General features: G+C 44.0%; 1 protein-coding gene across 2 annotated transcripts in view; it reads left to right on the plus strand.

The window, feature by feature from the left end:
- Nucleotides 1-22988, plus strand: part of TBC1D8 (TBC1 domain family member 8) — a 415888-nt gene that overhangs the window by 232085 nt on the left and 160815 nt on the right. For both annotated transcript variants that reach the window (XM_085622761.1, XM_085622760.1), the window contains exon 6: nucleotides 19466-19673. In XM_085622761.1, coding sequence (XP_085478887.1) covers nucleotides 19466-19673 — 208 coding nt within the window. The remainder of the gene's footprint in view (nucleotides 1-19465; nucleotides 19674-22988) is intronic.

Below are 22988 nucleotides of genomic sequence, written 5' to 3' on the forward strand. Positions count from 1 at the left end.
AGGTAGAAGCTGAGTTTACCACGTTTTGGGCATGCTCGGAGCTCGGACATTATCGGGAGGAAATTACTGGAGTATTGATGGTGGTGACTGGGAGGGAGGTCCTGTGCACGTCTGGGCATTGTCTCTTGAGTTGGTATCCACACACTGCTAAGAATAAAGCAACAAGTTAGCTTTCATTCCCGCAAAAAGAAAGAATATGCGCAACTGGAAGACCCCGAGGGGACCCTCGGTGGATGTTTGGAAAAGGGAGCTGGGTGAGCTATGAGTATGGTGCTGCTCAGCGGGGACAGGGATCACTGGATATGGTCCTGGCTTGGGAGGCAGGGGTGGACCACCTGTAGAATCCTGATCCCCCCCCTTCTCACCTGGGAGACTGTCGGGGACCCCCTAATTATTTCTGATCCTGAGGGCAGCTGGCACCCTGGTAACATGCAGACTATGACAAATTAGAGGTGATGGGACTTCGTGGGAGGCCACAGTGTGCACTTGGCCTGGAGTAATGTGCCGCCTGGGAAGGGGTTGAGAACGAGCACCCCCTACTGGGTATAGAACGCTCCAGGGTATGACCATGATGGAGGGTGGGAATATGGGAGGGAGCTGCTTGTTGTGGGTTGTTATGCAGCAGTTGAGAAAAAGCAGCCCTGAGGTCAGACTGGTTACCGAATTTCACGGTTTTCCTACAATAGATGCTACGTAATATTACTGTGTTATCCTGACTAGTAGATTAATATACTATGTACGTGCATTACTCAATGTTGCCAAGTATGCCGAAAGATAATTGTATTATCACAAATGCCAATAAAATGCACTCACCAGATAAAAAGGTGATACTAGGTGAGGATTTCAATTTGGTGATGACTAATGACCAGGATAGGTCTGGTCATCATATTGGACAAAGAGGAGCCCTATCGGAGGACGGAAACATTTGGCTGAAGAAGATTGAGTGGAAGGATATCTGGCGCTTCAGGCACCCAGGGGAAGAGATTATACTTTCTTCTCAGCTGTGCATAAAATATATGCTAAATTAGACCATTTCATATCTTCAACTGTGGGCCTAGTGAATGAGGCCGAAACAGGCACAATAGCGATGGCTGACCACGCTCCGGTAAGGGTGGTGCTTCTCGCCCCAAGAGTTAACCTTACACTTAATAACTACCACTTGCGGGACAGCCTCTTGTTCACGCAATACCTACAGGACAATCAAAAGAGGGGGATTAGCCTACACACCTGTTGGGCCTGGCACTTTTGCAGGGTTATCATAAAACGTTTTGCCTTCCTCCTGTATTTTTTCGGACTTATTTTTGTTGGTGTTAGGACTCTGGACACTTTACCACTGCTGATCAGTGCTAAAGTGCATGTGCTCTCTCCTGTAAACTTAGTAAGATTGGTCCACACCTGTTTGGCATATTTAATTTACCTGTAAGCCCCTTGTACAGTGTTATCCTATATAACTAAGGCCTGTTAATTAAATTATATTAGTGGCCTGCAGCGCTACTTGCACCACCCACAGAGGTAGCCTTTCAAACCGGTCTTATGCTCTGCAGGGCCTGTGTGCTCAGTTTACTGTCACAGTGACTTGGCATTTAAAGTGCTTGACAAGTCTGAAACTCCCCTTTTTCTACATATAGGTCACCCCTAAGGTAGGCCCTAGGTAGGCCTATGGGCTGGGAGCTGTGTAGGTAAAAGGTCGGACATGTGTCTTTGTTGTGTAGCAAGTCCTGGTAGTGACAAACAGCCTATTTGGTTTCTCATTGCAAGGAGGCTACTCCTCTCATAGGTTTGCATTGGGAATTCCCTAATATGTCTTTCAGGGGTAATTTCTGATCTGGAAGGAGTAGCGTTGCCATGTTTGGTATGTTTGGAATAGTGATGATAAATGCTGCCTATTGGTGAAAGCAGATTTTTTATGACTATTTTAGAAATGCCACTTTTAGAAGTGGGCATTTCTGTGTACTTATGAATGTTTGTGCTTTGCAGCCTGACTCCAATCAACCATCAACGTCTGGTTGAGACTGACGGGGCCTGTTTGGTGCATTCACACTAGACCGTCACAAAGGGAGCTGAGGTGGGCCCCACATATCCTGATGGGTCTTCCTGAAATAGAGTGTTGGGAGGAGTTGTCACCTGTAGCTGATTAGGGCTGTGTCGGCCTTTGTAGTGTGTCTGGAGCAAGTGCTGGGGATTGAATGAGGGTGTTGTACAACTCTGAAGTTTGTATTGAAGTTATCTCCACATCAAAGACATAAGTATGAGTACAGGGGGCTCTGACCCCATGATGGTAGACCCTGTGTGGGACTTGTTACCAGACGCTGCTGGCTCTACATGCTGCACCAGAGGATTGCTATACTGCCTGGAAAACCACCACTTGGACTTTGCTTTGTTGTACTGACTTTCTGGAAGTACTGCATCTTTGCCTACAAGGCTCTTGTGTACTGGTCTGCTGCCTACACTGCTTTGGGTGCCCCCCAGTGATCTCCCAGGGCTTGGTGGCCTGCCCTGTGTGAATGAAAACCTAGAGCGTGGTGAGCACTTTATAATCGCCTGAGAAGAGAGAGCGCTGTGCCCAATCACAGCCCCGTGTCCCCATGTGAGCACTCCTGGCTACAACTGTGTCGGGAGGACGGTGTTACCCTCTCGTGTGTGGAGTGCCACTTTTGATCAGGAAGAGTCAGTGTGTGCTGGGCACTTTGTGATCTCCCGAGGAGAAGGGCCTGACGAGAGGAAAGAGTGCAGTGCTCACAGTTGACTTCGTCGTCCCATGAGTCTGCACTTTTCCACACCGGCGCCTGGGGGTTAGGGCTCTTCCCCCATGTAGAGTCCCTGGGACGGGCATGTCCTGTTCACCCCTCATCCCATAGTTATTCCACTTGGGGCAAACTGAGGAGCTACCTTTGTCTCGGATGTGTTATGCTTTTACGGAAGCCATCCCATGCTCCTCTGGCAGCCCCGTTGTTTTAGCGGCTCCACTTGGTCTCGGTGGTGAAAACTTTCGTCCGAGAGACGCCATAATGTCTCGAATGCACTGCTACCTCCGTGGGGCAATTCTAAGGAGCTACGTTGAGGCACCTATTGCTGCGTGTCATTGCAGGCAGTCACCGTGTTTGTGCCCTTCTCCCCGTTTGGTTGCAGGGCGAGGGTGTTCTCTCATTCACCCATGCCTCAGCCCCGTGCATCCCATGCATTTGGGAGCATTTGTTTTCTTGGCCTCAGCTAGCTGGGCGGGAAGGAATCCTCCACAGAGCTCCCGTTCTGCATTTCCACTTAAGATGCCGCATTCACTGTTGTAGGTGGACAGGTGGCCCGTTAGCATAAATGTTGGAGAGCATTGATTACTGGACTCCAACTAGGAGACGCCCTTCATGAATGTGCTAGCTACAATAACCGGTCTAATAGAAGCGCAAAGGCACTGTAACCAATGCTGTTTATGGTGGCATGTGATGATTCAAGTGGTTTATTCATTGCCTGCAGTATTTTCATGCCCTGATATTGTAATGTATGTTGTTTTTCTTCACATTGCCAGAAACTGTAAAGGATGCCCAGCAGTTATGATTTAAGCATGTTAAAGCCTACATTCTATGCTCTGATGTTATGATCTATGTCATTTTAGGCCTTGCAATGGCATCATAACCAGTATCATTTCAGTAGCTGCATACTATGTACAACCGCTTTACACATTACCTCTGGGGTAAGCCTGACTGCTCTGCCAAGCTACCAAGGGGGTGAGCAGGGGTTTTCTTGTGTGTGTAACTCCCTTACCCTGACTAGAGTGGTGGATTCTGCCTAGCTTAGGTGCATACCATAGCCACCCAGAAACCCCATTTCTAACTACTCCCTAATGGATGCCATTAAGGTCACAATCGGAGACAAATTTGTCTCCCTGCCCGCAGCATATTATATAAGAACTTCAAGCTCTTGGCATAAATAGAGAGGAGTAAGGGCTTCGGTGATTGAAACATAGATGTTTTTATGGGAGGCAAAGAAGCTGGGAAGCTCCTGGCTTGTAATTTAAGGGCACAGATGGCCAAGAGCCACATCACTTCCATCAGAGTAACTATTGGCATGTTAGTTCACACAGATGTTGAGATACAGTAGGTTTTTCAGTACTTCTAAAACATCCTATATAAAAAGGAGACTATGCAGGAGGACATCATTCAGAGATTCTTGGACAGGTTCCCGCTTCCTAGACTAACGGGGCGCAAACTGAAGCGCTAGGATAACCTATAAAAATAGTGGTTATGGGCATTTATAGACTGAAACCCATAAGCCCCCAGGCCCAGACAGCTGTATGGCCCTGTTCTACAAAACATATTACCACGAGATAGCTCCGATCTTACCCAACTGTTTGATGCTGTGGGGTATTTAGGAGACATAGTTCACCCTATGCGGCAGGCGTCTATCACCATACATTCTAAGCTGGATAAGGGTCCCCAATTGTGCTTCTCATATCGCCCAATATCTTTGCTAAATATCGACATAAAACTGCTAACTGGGATTCTGGCAGCCCATGCATGATCTCCTTAGTAGACCCGGGCCAGGCAGGCTTTATCCTGGACCGTAATTGTTCGGATAATACTAAACACCTTCTACATGTGATTGACAAAGTAGTTGAATGGGCAGCGAGGTGGGCCTGCTAACGGTGAATACAGAAAAAGCGCTTGACCGAGTTCATTGGCAATTCCTTCAGTTAATGCTCAAGCATATGGGCATTGATTGCCGAGTCATGGCCTGGGTCTGCAGTAACCACCAGGTGCCCACTGCCAGAGTTAAAGTGAATGTTGCATTAACATCTCACATTAGGATATGTCGAGTGACCACACAGAAATGTCCTCTGTCTCCCTTGCCCTTTGCGCTATACATAGTCGCTGTAGCCTTTTGGCCATTGTCATAAAGTAGAAGGCAGAGGTGGAAGGGTTGATGATAGGACACATGGACCACAAAATATGCATGTATGCAGATGACGTCCTTGTGGCACTGATAAATCCCAAGGGCTTTCTTTCACTGGCCATAATGAAACTCAAAGAATTTGGCAAGGCTGCATGCTTTAAGATACATGTCCAAAAATTGCCGATACTCCCCTTGTCTCTAAACGAGGAGATACAGGCATGAATGCAGGCCAAACTTTCTCTACAATGGGCAAAGAGGCACATCGTGCATTTAGGACTGATGGTCATACCCAGGGCAGCCAAAGCATCCATGGATAATTACACTGATCTTCTGACCCAATTGAAAACTGACCTTAGGAATTGGCTCCAAAATGACGGCGCTGCCAAGATTTCTATTTTTACTCCAGAAAATTCCTCTTCTTCACCATAGACACACACTCAGAACCATACACTGCTTATTTAATAACTTTATCTGGGGTTCGGTGAAACCATGTCTTGCAGACTGGCAAATGTTTCGGCCAATGGGGGAGGGTAGCTTGGGACTCCCTAACATCACAATACTTTTTAGCTGCTCAGGTATTTTGAAAAGTGGCATTGGGGGAGAGTGAAAAATATCATGATTATAGATCAGTCATTTGCAGGCGCTCACATATAGATGGCAATCTGGTTACCTGAGAAACATAGGCCTTGGGGCCTTGAGTCATAGTCTGTCTCACAAAAGCGAGATTGGTTGCTTGGGATACGGGAGTTGTGAACTTGGCATTGGTGTCTTGACCCATGACCCCAATGATTGGCAACCCGGACTTCGCTCAGGCCCTAACAAAATAAGATTTTTGCGAAGGTCAGAAAACTGGCTGTAAATTAATAAGAGATTTGTATGAATAGGAGGGTCTTAAATCCTATGAGCAAGTCAAAAAGAATTACGGATTGCCGGGGGGGGGGGGGGGGGGAATTCAGGTACAGGCAAGTGAGGCACTGGGTGACGTACTCCTCCGCGAAGCGATCGGCTGGCATACCGTTGATCCGTTTGAGAAATGGCTTGTCAGTAAGATAGGAGTCAAAAGCACCCGATCCAAAATCTACAAACTTCTCACACGAGAAAACAGTGGGGCAGAAGAGATGGGAGAAGAACTGGGTTGGAATAATAAAGCATGGGAGGCAGTGTATCAAAGAGCTACAGTCATAGAGTCCAGCATATCCGTCAAGGAAACCTTGAGCAAGCTTGCTAAACATTGGTATTACTCACCTGAGAGGGTACATGCCTTGCTAGCCAGGAGATGCAAAGCCTGCTGGTCTGGGTGTGGTGCATCTGGTTCTCTCCTGCACCTGTTATGACATTGTCCTAAGCTTAGTAGGTATTGGGAACATGTACCTAATGACCTAGATGAAATGTTTGACTGCAAGATATTGCAATTCCCTGTGTGCTTAATTCTGGGAGTGGAGGACAAGCTAACCTACCCTTTCAAATCAACAAGAGGAAAACAAATCGTAATCTTGTTGAGAGCAGCAGCCGATCACAGGGGTTTCGGGCATGAACAGGGTCCCCGCGGCTACACAAGATCTGCGAAATAATTGGCATGGAAAAGATCCCTTTGACATTGGAGCACAGGAGGGGAAGGGATTTGAGAAATGTTGGGGCCTGAGTCTTGCATTCCTGTGTCAGGAATTACGGAAACTCTTGTCCTAAGTACCTCAGAGTATTGTGGCTTACCGCTCCACAGGACAGTGTGGCTGGGATGTAGGATCCGGACAGTGACTGTGCCTAGCACATGCCCAACGGATAGATAGGCGATGCACACAAACTTTTGATATTAGTGCGGCGCCACTGTGTTTGGTCGCATCTGGGAGGGATCTGGCTGGGGGAGGGAGACGAGACGTTATGTTTTTTCTTCACTTGATTGCCTGCCGGTCAGGTGGTTGTAGGCAGGTATTTGTTATAATTGCTCTAAACACAATAAAAATAATTGATCCATAACATTAATTATGTAAAAGGGGAAATATATTTTGACTTTACATATATATAAAGGTAAAAATATAAAATCATTTTCACTCTTTTAAAGAGATTTTTTAAATAAAGCTTGTTCATAAAGTCTCTAAAAATTCCCAGGCTGGAGAACTAGGATTTAGGTTTTTGAAGCCTTTATCTTTTGGATTTTTGCTGTTAAACGCGTATCTCGGAGACTGACGTTTTCAATATTAATACTTGCATGTATTTTTAGTTCTTTCAATTTTTTGCATGTATTCTCCTCAAACTGGGGGTGCATATGGGGCTACAAACCCTGTCTGAATATAGGGGCTGTGACTGTACCTTAGTTTTTTTTTCCTTCAGATATTCTCTAAAGTACGGCTTTGAAGAGTGGATGCGTATGCATTACAAGTGTTCACAATAGCTCTGAGCGTTTAGTGCTAAGACTGACTTTAGGACCACAGTAATGCATTCTAAAAATGTTTTCCACACAGAGGCATAAGAGGTGAGAATCTTTCACATTGACCCTTGAGTGTGGCTGTGGGATGAGATCAGATTGTCTGAGTGCACTGCCATTTTTGTAGCTGGCTCCCTGCAAAACGTATTCCTGCAAAGTTGCTTCAGCCTCTATGAGGTAGAACACCTGCTTTACTGTGGTCTAACCCTTTGTGCACTGCTTCTGCAGTCTGTTTTCACTGATGAGTGCTCATAAATTTATTTGGAGAAGAGCAGAAAAGTTCTCGGTTTGAATCTCCGAATTCCAAAGTCCCTTAAAAACCACATAGCAAATTTCTATAAAATCTTGCTGAGAGACGCATCATGTTTATATTTAACCAACCAGGGTTAAAAACAATAGAAAACTATTGCAGGAGTGCAGTGCAAAGGAGGTCTGCTTCTTAATTAACCTCATTGGCTTCACATTGCATGTCAAGATACAGAAAGTAGTACATACTGTTAAGGATTCACAATGCACCTCCAATCACAGCATTGTCTGGACCTGCGCATGCATGTGTGATACATATATACTTTTTCAGTAAGCAAACCTGTTTTACGTGATATGTTACTCATCGCTCTGACAGATAACAAGGCCAGCTGTAAGGGCCAGAGCCTTGTCTCAGGGTTTGAGTTGAGGCATATCCAGGGATAAGTTTGATTCTGAAGACATTGTTAGTATTTTGTTGAGGAGTGTGGCGCAGGAATCCTTCTCTGAATCTGAAAGTATTTTATGAGCTAAAGGGTTTAGGAAATATAGGTCTGAGATGGAATGAAATGGATTAGGGAAGTAGTAGTATTGGTTGCGGTAGGACTAAGGTTAAGACAGATGATGAGCATTTACGTAGCAAATTTGATGCTCATGTGAAGTTGTGTGATACTGTCTTTAGTTTTAATGTGATTTAAGATGGCGTATTTTATAGTTTGTGGGGGAAGTGATTCTTGGTGGCTGCATAGTTATTGAAATTACCTCACAAATTTTGGAAGCCATTTTTGCCAGTATGGACTATCATTATTCTATCTATAAAGTATGTTTTTATTGCTTTCTGGACTGCATGTGGCTATCCTAGTTTGCATTTCATCTGCATCGGCTTGGAAGTAGGAGGCAAGGCTTTTCTCTTTTTGGTTGCGATTGACGGTTTTGGCCAAAGTCAGAAGTGGCATGTTTTTCTTTTGCATAGAGGCAAGAAGGTGTGCCTGTGAATATAGGACTTGAAAGGTCCTAGCAATTAGTGTGCCAAGGGGCTTGTTGAGGTCATTAACATTTACTGGTGGTGGTTGAACTGATTCGTAGAGATGGACTGGGGCCCTTATTGTAATTGCTTCCTCGAAAAATGTGACTCGGAACATATTACTAGAGCTTAATTCTTGCTTGGGAATAAAGGAAGTCTTCTGACTAGAAATTAAGATGGTTAGGTGATGACCAGATGCAAAGGTCATGGGGGGGGTTTGACAGCTGATTATGTGTCCTAAAATCTAAAGAGTAACCTGTTGAGTGCTCGGGCCCATTTGACTTTTGCTTGAGGTTTATTTAGTATTTCCGTGTGGTCAAGTAATGTATGGGTGTTGGAACTGTTAGGTTTGTCATTCAAGATAAGGATAGTGAAGTGTGTGTGCTCTATTGTTACGCTGGCTGCGAAGTTGACAAATATGTGTATGAAGCTAGGGTTACAAGGCAGTAAATGATGGGTGGCAATGGAGAATTGGTTCTTAGGTGTATATTTCATAAGATAATTGCTTCTTGTATATGATTGGAACCCCACTTGTTCTTGTGGAGTGCGTTCATTTTGTGGACTATAGGTGCACAATCAACAGAGAGACGATTTTATTAGACACAGGGAAGTTTAGGAGGCGTGGTGTTTTGACAAGGGGTCAGGCGTTAATTATAATGCACTTGAAACTCTGGGTGGATGCAGATGTTGCTCATTGTACAGTGTGGTGGCAAGGCAAAGTGGGGTCATACTGTTTGGATGCGTCTGTGGCTTGAGGTTGTGGCTCGTGAGTGTTTGTTTACTGTATATTGGGAGAGTAGTGGTATTTGATGGCATGTCTGGTTCGGTGTCACAGTAATGTCAAGCAGATTGGTTTATTGAGCAGGCGTAAAAGAATTTAGAACTTCACTTTCGCTTCGGGTTGCTGTGAGGTGGTGTCTAGGTTTCTGGGTGTGCTGATCGAGAGCTTGGATGATACTATATTAGTGGGTGATGTGTTTCTAGTGGCCTTTGTCAAAAGTGTGTAGAGGGAGCAGCCCTCAATATCTTTGAAATTGTGTCTAGACTCAGTATGGCGCTTGGGTCTATGGGGTGATAAGTGGGGGCTATGGATAGTGTCTAGAATCTGTTTGATAGTGTTCAGAGTTGGATAGACTGAGCGGATTTGTAGATGTGTATATGTGGGGAGTTTCATACAGTTGTTCAGAAGTGTTAGTTAGGATTGTTAGATGAATGGTGATGGCTGTAGCTTGTAGCATTGTGGATATGGAGTGCTGGCCTAGCGGTCAAACCCCACAAAGTAACTAGGTGAGAGATTTCTGGGTTTTTTTTGGTGGTAACGATGTGTGTGGAACGGCTAAGAGTTTCCAGTGGTCAGTGTCAGAGGACCAAAAACACCAAGCGAGCTTTCATTTTTTGTGCAGTGCTGGTGGCAGAGTTTCACTAAGGCAAGATTAAGATTGTGAGTTGGGTATCATTGGGGAGTGGTGGGAGTTTAAGTGAGGAGCAGTGATCTGAGCAGGTAAGCAGTAAGAGGGCCTAAAAGGTAAGTAAAGGTTTTGTTTAATAGGGTGAACTCACATTTTAGAAGTTAGTTGCGGGAGGGTCAACTTGCGATTGGGACATATTTTAATTTTGAGAGGGGCACAAGCGATAGGCGTGGATTGTGTGTGAATGTTGATTTTTGGATATTCCTGATATCCTAGCCTGTTGTCTGTTAAGAGGATGGAGAGGGCGAGGTCAGTGGACTTAGTAATGGAAAGCAGGTGACCCTCACTTGCATGTGGGTGACTTAGCCTTGCAAGGGCTTGCAAATTGCCATGGTGAAGGGGCCAGGGAGCTCAATCAAGCAAAATGTTATGGGGTGGGGAGAAGGGGCCATACTTTCAATAAGTCTAACCACTGGTAATCGCTCGGGTAGCTTCCAATCCGTCTTTCTTTTGCACACCATATCACCTCAGTTTGGGCCCAGCCATATGCAAATCCATCTTGACCCTGCTCCAGTCATAACAGTCTAGCCGGAACTGCGGGCCAGGTCCTCCCTGAGCTTCCAAAACCTACACTTCCCTGCTTAGATATTGAGTGGAACTAGCTGAGTAGTTTGGATCTGCCTACGTTGTGGATATGATTTCGGCTGTTTGCCGTCTTTGCCTGGCAAAACTTTGCTGTAGACACTATTAAAGGTTATTGTTATTTGTTGACCCTTTTTACCATTGTGTTTGCCATCTTTGTTCAAATCGACAGTTGTGATGAGATTTTTATTTTTAAAGGGCTTGCTTATATTTTTACTTCTGTGATTATGCTGCAGTTGAACCTTAACTTGTCCTCGTATGCTTAATGTGCACACCTTTTGAACACATGCTTAGCTGCTCTACGAGGCTGCTGATTCTTAACGCGGTTTCTCTCATCACAGTCACTATTTCGCACCATATACGTGAGCTGCAGGCGTTGTCAGTGCAGATTCCTTACACCATCTTCTTGTCCTGAAGTTGGTACTTCGTGCTCACACATACTTTCTTCTGAATGTGATGTTGCCCTTCCATGTGGGGCAGTCTGGCAGGCTCTCTGCCTTCTTCTCTCTACCACTTACCTTTGAGGAGGAGAGGCTTCACAATTTGGAGACTAAGGGAGTCCTTAGCCAAGGCTTCTCCAACAAGTAGCTTGTGAGCTACTGGTAGCTCTCCAGCTATCCGCGAGTAGCTCTCCCGTGTGCAGCCCAGCATAATAAATCAGAAATGCTTGCTTGGTTGAATTAATGTGTTTAACAAAATTTAAAAGTGTGTTTTTTGATGTGGAAATGGGTGTATTTTCAGAACCAAATATTTCAAAAATATATTTATTTAAAGCTGATATTTGAATGATAAATCATGCAGCATTGGGAGACTTATTACTCATATTATTCTCTTTGTGCTAGGGGGCATTGCAGCTGTTGCTTTTCTGTATTACTCTTGTAAAAGTATTCCAAACTGACTATGCCATTTTTACATGATTGCTAGCAATCCTGCACTGAGGTGACCACGACTGGTAGTCTTGAATAGGGTGGCCACTAATGTACTCTTGTACGAAGCGTACAACACTGATAATTTTGGTAGTTCAGAGGATTTTTGTTGAACAAAAGTAGCTCTCATTAGTAAAAAGGTTGGAGACCCCTTAGCCCCTATATCCATCAGACAAAGGGGAACCGGATCGACAACCAACTCTTAGTTGGATTTGCCGATGCAAGAGGGGATTGGGAGATCACAAATGAACCCTTTCAAGACATGCCTTGGCCAATGAGGAGCCTCCTGAGGGTCTTCAGGCGCATTCTACCAGAGCCAATGCTTCCTTTGATGCTTTAGTTAGGATGTTTCTGTGCACAATATCTACCAGGCTACGTGTGGGCATCCGACCACACCTTAACCAGTTGATACTATATCAAATTTCTTGTCCGCAGGGAGGATCATTTTGCCTGCTCAGGTCTGTAGGTCTTTCTGGTGTGAAGCCCACTCCTCAGATGTTCCACCTTTAGGGAGGTGTACTGCTTTGGTATCTATTCAAAAGTTGATGTGGGAGCTATTGCTGGAAAAGTTTCCACATCCAATGCGGCACCTGCGGGAAATCAAAAAAGGAAGTCTTGGCGGTTAGGCGGTGTTTGCACCGGAAGGAGCATTACCGAAGAGACGTCACTTGTTCTTTAAGTCCATTTAAATTTTCAGCAAAAAGAGTGGATATGCAAAATTTTGATTATGGAAATAGATGAATTCATTAACCGGGGTAATCGACTTAACGATCCTGAGAACTATCAGTGTGACGAAGGAGCATCAAGAGTAGTCATGTTTTTGAGGTTTGGCCATTTTTATTCATATCATTTTTTTGTTTTACTTGGATGTTTTTCTTCAATTGGTCTCATTGTGGGGGTGGAACGCGACCTGCGCTATAGCACAGAGTGACTCTTTGTGAACTTTCCATTTATCATCTCGTGAGCAGCATTTTTGACACATTCGGAGAGATCTGTTACAAAACATGAGTTTCTCAATCATGTATCCACCCTTAAAAAGAGGCGTCCTCCCACGTCCCTTCAGCAAAAGCAGCCGTTATGATCCACCCAGTGTAAACGGGGCAGGGCTGTTGATAAAGCGCAAAGGGTTTAATATTGTAGCCTCAAGGCGCCGATTGATAGCAGGGCATGCAGTTGTTTTACTGAACTGAGAGAAGAATGTCTTGAGGACAACCTCCACAGACCTACTTGCTACTGCCGTATGGAAAGCTGAGTAGTAGGCCACCCCAGTGGTAGCAAAACATGCTATCCTGATGTGCTTTTTGTGAGTAAATCGATCACTTACCTAGCAATCTAATAGCCCAAGACTTTATTTACTTGCATATTTCAGAATGCTTTGTATCTCTTTTCTCTTGAAGCAGAGATGTAGGTAAAATGAAACCGGCTTTAAAAGTGAAATATCAACTTTACCATAAAGGTCCGAGAAAATGTTGTATATGGTAGTAAAAGGAGCAGCAGTGCAAGCTTCCATCACACACAAAACTGATACAGCACAAAATGGAGGTATTCCACTGCCATGCAAGTGATTTCTTTAAGAAGAGGTTTAATAATTACATTTTCATTGACCCTCCCTTGTTTTCCCCCCACCTTTAATGTGATTTTCCTTGGAGAGTGATTTAAAAAAATAAGTCTATCTGGCATCCATCAATCTATAAGAGTAGCCTTCTGTTAATTCCACTACCTGTTTGTCTGTTGTTTGTAAACGTTTGTCTGTTGTTTGTATCTTTTTTTAAAATGTTTTTTTTTTTAATGTAGTGCTAAATACAGCACTTCTGCTGATCGCTGTGTTCAATTGGCGTGATTATTACCCAATTTTTGTTAAACTGATTTACCCACTTTGGGTGAGTGAAAATCTTCTTTGCCGGGATTCGAACTCGAGATCTAGATCCGCGCATTGGTAAACTGCAAGTGTTCAGCTCATCGAGCCATCCAGTCCCAGCATATGTATGTGTGACTGCACATTTGTGTGTTTATGGCTGCCTCTGTGTGTGCATACAGTGGAATTCATGTCTTTTTTGTAGAGCCTACAAAGGCCCGTATATGTTGCTATATTTGCATGGATGCCTCTTCCTCCGTTGGGCGCTGCAAGGGGCATGCATGTTTTTGGCCTGTGGGTATAACTGCCTGTAGTGCTAATATACTGTCTGTTCCCTCTTTCCACCCATGCCTGTATGTCAACTACCTGTCCAATTTGTTGTGCTTTATTTGTGGTGGGTTGATTTGTCTGCGTATGTGCATGCATAAGTCACACATGTGGCGGCAGCAGTAACATACCATCTATGTGCGATTGTGCAGAGGCATGTGGCAGGTCCATGCCTAGACTGTACAACAGCAAACCCAATTTATTTTGGCAATACTTGTTCAATTTGGCAAATGCATATTCCAGCCTCTTTATGGAAGGCCAAGAACTTAAGTGAATGAAATGCTTGATCCAGATGAAACATTGGAACCGCAGTGGCAGGTAGCCAGCCAGGACTAGAAACTTCTAAAAACGAAGATGTCACATTAGTCGTACTGTGTAGACCTCACCTCGTTTTCGTTGCATGTGCAATAATCCGTCTTTTGTTTGTGCTTGCCTCCCTTGTCTGAGAATGGTATTTGTTTTCTAACAGTCACTTGCTGGTATGCACCTCGTCTTGGTGCTAGAAGGACTGTCTCCCTCCGTGTGGGTGTTGGGCTGGTTTCATGGCTTCTTGGAAAAAGTGAATTGTTGAGTATCATTTTATTTTTGTATTGTTCAACAGTTACAGAAGACGAATGTTGGGGCCAGCGGCGTAATAATATGTTATTGGGTGTGCCCTGCAGAGTGAGGTGCAGGCCCATAAGAACCCCCATATCCCGCAGGCACCCATATCTTTGCATTGAGAGGGTAATACCAGCTCTGCCAAGTACCACGCATCTCGTATTAGATTAACCCATATTGTATATCTCTCTGCATCACCTCCAGGATCTACATTAATCACGCATGTGAGCTGAGCTCCAGGGACAGCCTACTAGTGGGTTTGTTTCCTTCATCTGTGTATTGCAGACATCCCCATCTCTCTGCCTTATGCAGCCAATCAGGTGAATAGTCGCCACAAAGCAACTCTATCTTCCCCCTTGAAAGTGCCCCGCGCTATGATTGGAGCATAACTTCATTACCTTCTCCGCCACAGTTGGGCGTGTGTATGAAGTAGCAGAGATTCATGGGACATGTCGGTCTGCAGGGATGTGATCACCTAATCTGCCAGTGCAACACGTGAAGAGGTTGAGATCAGTTGTAAAGCCCCATTGAGTGGAGATTGAGGCCTGGGTCGCTGATCATCCCACTCCCAGCGCTGTTAGACGTGTATGCAGGGCTTTAAGTGCGATGAAAAAAGTGGGAGCTCTTTAAAAGGATCGAACCATATATGACTAAAGGCGTGCTTTAAACACATACACTGCATTTCCATAGTGTGCCATTCAGCCAAAATGTTGTTTCCTCCCTGAACTCCCTGTTATTGTGTCCATATATATATATATATCTCCAGCCAGGACTATTGGCTTTGTCAATTGTTGTTAGCTGTTTAAGATAAATGAGTAACAAAAAACATTTTTTGCAAATAATGAATATTCATAATGGGTCACTTCTGAAATTGTGAGACTGTGAATTAAACATTACTGAGGCCTGTGGAAGAGGGGGGAAGTGGACTTCAGTTTCTCAATCTCTCTCGTTATGGTCCCACTATATTAGACATGCATGCCCTTTTTCTCTCCACAACTTGTCCATCAGCATATCTTACACCTCATGTCTACTCGTCACTCCCTTCTGAATGCACTTCCTCGCATCTCCTTCACTTCACCACCCCCAAAGCATTTCTAGCGCACTCATTCACCTCTAAGCACTGCATTTTCTTTTACTTTAACTTTGTCAATAATTTGACAGCTGTGTACCTTCTTTATACACATTTGCACAGAATAACAATTGCAACTGGAATAGGTGAGCATTGCTCTGCCGAGAAGCCAAGGATTGGACGACCATGAATGTTGAACAGCTTTTTGACCTACTGACAGACTCAGTGAGAAACTTGCACTGCCTCCAGCCTCATCTACAGAGCGGTCAATCGTGTTATCAGTTCTAAACACCATGGAGTGACTCAGTTGAAAGTATGCGCTATACATGAGTAATATGCTACACGGAAAAAATACAACATCCTGAAAGTACTTAACATTCGTAGCGAATGCAAGATTAAGTAAAATGTGAAATATAAACTGGAACTAAACCGCTGACATTACCCAACCGTTTTTACATTCATTCTTCAATATAAGATTAGTGTTTTTGCCATTAAAACTAAGGACATGGTTCCAGGGCCCAGTAGGGACCCATCTTAATGTCCATTTTTAATTACTACCGGGTCTCAGACCCAGAGGGACCTACCCCACTTAAAGGCTTGCTTGTATGAGCTCTCTTTTACCTTTCTCTACGGGAAGGCCAAAGAAGCCGGTGCTCCTGGACCTCAATCTGTGCTGTGAGGACCAGTGATGCCCTCTCAGCCGGTACAGAATGTTCCCCTGCAGCTCGGCATACCGCCTGCCACATTCAGGCAGACCACTTAAACCTCTCCGGCACTGGAAGCCGACAGTGTAAAACAGAAACAGACGGCACAGCATCTGAGCGACGTATGGCTGAACAGATGACACAAATACAGGGTAAAGAGTTTAGCTGACCCTTCTGACTAATGTTGGCTGAAAACAATATCACTCGTGATCAGGAACAACTTGCCAGATGTTGATTGTTACCATGGTTTATAATGCAGAAAAGGGAGCAACAAAAAATTGATGAATGCTGTTATTTTCAACTGAAAGTATTTTTTTAAATAAAAACAATCTGGAGGGAACAAATGATTTGTCATAATTTGTCAGGAGAAAAGGAAAAACAATATAACACTTTGTGATTAAAAAGATCTGCTATTTTATTTGCCCCTAAAAGCCATAACCTGCAAGCACATTATTTTTGTAAGAAGTACATTCATACCAATTGTTCAGTTATCACCTAAAAAGCTTCAGTGAATGGAAAATTAAAGCCTTAGTACAGCAGAGATCTGAAGTAGCCTCATGTCACATGTAACTCCTATTTTGTTAGGTCTCGTCTAGGCAGCGCTTGCGCTGTCTCTTCGAGACATGCTGTATTCAGGTACGGATTTTGAGCTCCGTTTACTTTCCGCCCATCTTTTCAATTGGCTCCTGTTACTGTCCTTTGTAAATGGCAGCTTTTGATTTGTTAATAGGCTCATTAGTCCCTCCTTAGTGCCCCCTTTTATCCTGTTGTAACCTCCCATGAGGAATGCCCCTGTTAGATGTGTTGTACTCACTGTTTTATTTACTGTTTGTCAGCACTATTTTCTTAATCACTTTCTCCTAGCTGCTGTTGCAGGCACAACAGGCTCTCTGCTCTGCTTCAGCAAACCAGAGTCCACGTGTTTTCGTGGCCCAGCGTGGCAGCCAATCATGGACGCCACGCTCTATCTTTTAAAGACCCTCCCTCCCCCTCCACGGCCGGCTGCCTTGCTTTATGCTCCATCAGATTTTGTTATTAGTTGCTTTAGCTTTAAACATGCAGACCCCCTTACCCCTCCCACAACACAGCTTGCCCGCTCCCAGGCCCCAGCCAAGATTGCTTCATTTTCTTTTTGTTTAATTAAAATTAACAGCTTCTCAGCAGTTCACGATATTTGTGTTGCAGCACCTCAGTGCGCCATAAGTTGCCAGCGGCGCCGCATTAACCACATACTTTGGGAAACAACAGATATGCTTTGTCATGTAAACGAGCCAAATCTGCAGTAAGGCGCTGCTTCCCCTTCCCGCTCCACGGAAGGCTGCCTCGCTTCATGTTTCATTAGGTTTCTTTTAAAATTACTTGCTTTTGTTTAAGCATGCCTACCCTCCCAGAACACTGCTTGCCTGCCCCCACCAACCCCCCCCAAGATCGCTTCTTTATAACGCGATGTAGGCATTGTCTTCTGGATGTTCCTGGTGCAGAATCTGACCGCTGTTGGTGACAGGCAGGTCAGTGTCACAAAAATTAAACCTCAACAGGAAGCACTTGCAGAAATAATGAAAGTAGGTGCCCGAGTTGAAGCTCCACTTCTGTAACGTATTAATCAGCCTAACTACGTGCGCATGGTCAAGGCTAAGCAGGTGTGTTTTCTCTGCATTGCCTCCGTGAAAAGTTAGCTGTAATCCTTAATGGAGGTGTTTTCAACCTTGCTTTTCTCAAGCGCAAAGCCTCATGTAGTGTATGTGACGAGGAGGTTCTTTCTCGTTATCGGTTACATTGAGGGAGGAGTAAGCGCGGCCATGTTTTTTTGTGTTGTTTTTTGTTTTTTTTTTAACTCGAAGATCACTGCTTAGCCTTGCACGGTCTTAGGGACTACGTGATGCCTAGTAACAACCTGAATCAGATGGGGGCTTTGTCAATATAGTGGTAATGGTTAGCTCTTTGTGCCACTGGGCATGCTCCAGTGGGAAGAGATCTCACCAAGATGGCTTCTCGGTTCACTCCGGAAAGAGTTATTTTTCAGAGCTACGTAACTTTGCAATTGATGCTAATCAACTCTTCAATCGGCTTCTGCACCTGCTGCCTTGCTCTGCAATGCATTTGCAATGCAATAGGTCTCGCATTACTGAAAGTTTGAGCTATTGGCTTTGCATTATTATTTGCAACGCCAATAGCTCAAACTTTAAGTAATATGAGACCTATTGCTTTGCAGATGCTTGTTAATCTTTTTCATTCTGGTTCTTGTAGTTTTGCTTTTCTCATAATAGATGCAGATCTACAAGTACAAAATGCGACGAGGATCAGTTACACCTCATGTAAGGATACCATGTAAGGCTTCTAATGCAGTATTTTGATGGACATATATAGAGCATGTGAGCCATTAGTTCCACTAGGAATGTTTGTACTAACACATTGGTAACTACCAAAGTGGGAATATACGGAAGCATTGGCATGTTAGTTCCTCTTGTGAATGACAAGGTAGCTAATGATACCAAAGCAATCTAGGGTCCAAGTCCTGCGAGGAAGAGAACCAATCACACAATTTCACTGGCAGATAATGATGGTGGAAGATGACCTCCAGGGATGTATTTGTGGCAGGGGATTGCTGGTATTGTCCTCTAATTGCTAGGGGAAAGACTAATTTTGTATCGGAACATTAGAATTTTGGACGCTCCATTGAAAACAATGGAGTAGCTCCGGGCTTATAATGGCTAGTATAAGCCCGGAGCTCCTACATTCCAATGCTTCTTTGTTCACAGCTGTGGCTGTGAATAAAGGCTTCAGGGAGCCTGAGGGGATTTTAATCCCATTGCGCTCCCTAAAGCCTTTGTTTTATTTGTTAGAGCATTTTGCCCTCTAGTGGCAGAATGTTCTAATAGCCTTATAACCCTTCGTAGCTAGGCTATATGCCGGCTATTAAAGTCCCGCTCCCTTGTTAAAGGCCCTCGCCTTCGGCTCGGGCCTTTAACGCTAGAGCGGGCCTTTAATAGCCAGTATAGCCCGCTACGGAGGGCTATAAGGCTATAGGATAATCCACAAGTGGAATTTCCTTCATTAAAGAGATAGTATAGTAATTGAAAGTCCAAAGGTGGCATCTCAGAGCCAGGTTATCCACTTGTCTCTCCAAGTGTCACACTTAAGTCATGGAAATGTCACATTGGGAGATACAGCAAATATGGAAATGTCACACTTTAGTAAATTGTAAACTTGTCAGCTATGGACATCTGAAACGTTGTAGCCATCATGCGCCGCAGGGGCTTGCGTCCACAGGGGCTTGCGTCACACCCCTAGTTGGGACACTAAGAGGTATGAGAGAACTTAGTTTTCTTATCTCAATTGTGTTTTTTGTAATCCTACTAGGGATCTGCAAGACCGGTGGCAGAACGAGTTATTCCGGGCGTTCTTCAAGCTGCCCCGGAAGGAGAGGCTGCACGAGGTGGCGGATTGCTCTCTCTGGACACCTTTCAGCCGCTGCCACACAGCGGGCAGGATTTACGCGTCGGACAGCTACATTTGTTTTGCCAGCAAAGAAGATGGCTCCTGCAATGTTGTCATTCCACTTAGAGAGGTATGCCCTGGCAAGCTATTGTTTGAAGTAATAACACAGCTAGCTATGTATTTTTCCCACCTCGTTCTCTTGCACTCATGTCTAAGGAGGTCATATTTAAACCAACTACAACTTGTAGTCGAATTTGTCTTCAGCTTTGCTGTGTTGCATTGCTATATAGGAGACAAGTACCCCTATCATGTAAGGATACTGCAAGTCACGCAGAGGAATTGGGCTGAGTTCTCTGTGGTCACTGACCTCTGACGACTGATGCTGAATTATGTTTACTTTTACCTTACTGTAGGGAGTATTTTGTTCCTTCTAATACTTGGTTGTCTACCCCAACAACTTTAAAATGCCTGAGTGTGCACTCATTCTACTAACAGAGTTATCAAGCCTGCTGGTCTTCTGCATTAATGTAGATACTTTAATGTAAAAAGAAACACCAATACCCAACTTCTTATTTGGTTGAAATGTATTGTAAGAATTTTGATGCAAGTCACTATCAAATCATGATTTGTGGCTTAAAATATGCATATAGAATACTGTTGTCAGGTCCCACATGATAATCAACACTAGAAGCTTTCCTCACACACAGAACAGGCACAACTTGTGTCCCATAGCTAGCCATGCATATACAGAACAGGTACAGAAGAGCACCAGCCGTAGAAGACAGACACTGGCAGACACAGCCCTACCACCCCTAGAGTTATGAAGGCAGCAGCAATGCAAGAGTCCTGCGACCCACAGTAAACTGGCCTGCTGCAGCTAGCAGCAAAACCTTTAACACACAACAGTGTAAGCCTGTACACTAGAGTAAACTGATTTTCCTCCATATATAAAAGCTCGATCTTTGTGAATGTAAGGAGATGGAGAGAAGAGCAAGCAGCACTGGTAGTGCTTGCAGCAGTGCTCCACATTACAGTCTGGCAGTGTTTTGTTTAAAACAAAATTAAAACACCACATGCTGCAACAAAATACATTTGTAATGACAGCACCAGCAGAGGTATTTTGCTGGAGAACAGGTTTCGCAGAAGGACACCCAGCAATGATAGATTCAGTGACTCACGTGATGTTTGTGGCTCTACCTAACATCACTGCAACAGACTGCAGTATGTAGAGGCAGCTGCATCACATTGCAAAGTGTAGCAAGCATTGACAAAGCCAATAGGTGTGACATTTGTGCTGCATGGTATTTACTATACCAATGCTTGTTTTGTGCTTTGCCACTGCTTGTTTTGTGCAGGGACAAAAACATGTGAGAAATGTATGCTACAGAAAAAGGATCTGTTTATTTAAAAGCTTTTGTAAAAAATGAATGGGGTCATATCTGCTGGTATATCAGAATGATCCCTCAAAATGGACAAGCCAACCCCATCGTAATCTACCGCGAACCGCATCCTGACTTTCCTGAAACCAATTGCTATATAGCACAGCTCTATGAGAGCTGACAGGTACTGACCTGAGACTATTCGTGCTGATAGAACAAAGCCTTGAAAAGCCCTGGGCGCACATGCCTCAAGGGGCGAAACATGTGTTATCTGTTGTTCACAATGCTCTGCAAGATGTACTAAAAGTGTTGTATCTGAAGGTCTTGTAACCCATCTAATATACATTATTGTGTAATAGAGATACACTGATTCTAAGTTTATATTTGTAATTCATGGTTGATTCACTTGTGCTGAGATTTTAAAAAACATGTTCATATGATTTATTTGATTGACCCCTTTTTACTAGAATTGCATATACAAAGCATCCTGGCAAGACCTCTGTCATAGGCTAGGCAATCGCTTCACCACAAAAACTGTCACTATCTGTCGCTGACTAACCAGTCATCGAAGTATGATGATGCAAGAACTCTTTATTAATTTGAGTGCACCGTATTCAGTACCTTTGCAAAGGTTCTGACATCTAGGTAAGGACCAGAGGGAAGAATCTCTAACTTACATCACAGAACTGAACAGTGAGATTTCAAGAAACAAATGAAAGAATTCCAATCTTGCACATCAATATAGACCAACAGATCCCCTTCTGAAACAAGAAGGATAGTCTGTGGAAGGGTGAAATAAGGTCCATAGAAGGCACAGTCTTTCCTGTGGAGCACAATATGCTTAGAGTAATAAAACATTGCCCATCTTCTTGAAATTCTTTGTCTCTCAGTTCAGAAGGGACTTAAAGACCTTTGCGTATCAGAGCACCCGATTGGATACCAGCACGCAAGAGAATTGCAAGAGGGCCAACTAAACAATTACCAGAAATATTTTGCTGGTTATATTAAATATTTAAATTCCCACTCCGGTTGCATCCTCAGGGCTGCTTCAGAGTGCATGTCCTGGTTTTTAGGCATAAGATGTCATCAAAACAAGACAGAATGCAAACTTCACATTCATGAGCAGGCACTGAACTCCTTGATTAAATGCCAGTTTCGGAAGCACTGTTTACTTGTGTTATCGAATATGATACTTCATTGCTCTCCAGACAATAGTCAACCATTTCCAAAGTCAGGAGCCAGCTTTTCCCAGATATTCTGCCATTACTACAGATCCTTAATGAGTGGTGTTGCAATGAGATGTCAATGTAAGGAAGAATAAGTGCTCCCTTCTTCCCTGTTGGGACTCCCTTCTGTGATGAGGGCATCGTCACTGATTACGATGAGATGGAGAACATTTATGCCAATGAGGTAAAGGGCACCGACACAGACAATATTCCGAACCATCATGTAGCTTGAGCTTTTTATGAGTTAGTGGGGAGACTCCTTGTCGTCTCTCAGCTGTGATGGTTAATTTTCTGTGGAATATTTTGAAACCCTCTATGGAAATATCACTGACCATAGATATCCGGTTAACTTACAGCTCATATCCATAGTATATGTTTAGGACTTCACCTACAGGTCCTCCGTTGTTTACGTACATGAGTGCCAGTCATCATAAAACAGTGTATCTCCATTACCTTTACCCAGGTACAGCTGAGACAGCTATTACTGCAAAGTCTTCACTAGAGCTATTTTGATTGTGCACCTGGACAGCATGTATGTTTTGATAGATTATTAAAAGCATGGGTTTTGTTTTAAGATAACAGGCATCCTTGAGTTTCTACCACCGAAAAAATAGCAAAAATCCTCAGTCATGAGAAGAACAAGATTGCCTCCCGCCATTTGATTATTTCTTTATTCATTGTAATTTGTAGAACATGCTAACAGCTAGAAGGCTAAATGTGTGATCTTCTGTTTCCATGCGTGTTGTATCTCTCGATTATAGCCTGAGGTGCAGGACCATATTTTACATATGTCCCTGCATGGCCATACCGTGTTTGGCTTTAAGGAGTTCAGGTGCAGCC

This window comes from Triturus cristatus, chromosome 8 (assembly GCF_964204655.1).
Source record: "Triturus cristatus chromosome 8, aTriCri1.1, whole genome shotgun sequence".
In the NCBI taxonomy this organism is placed as follows: Eukaryota; Metazoa; Chordata; class Amphibia; order Caudata; family Salamandridae; genus Triturus; species Triturus cristatus.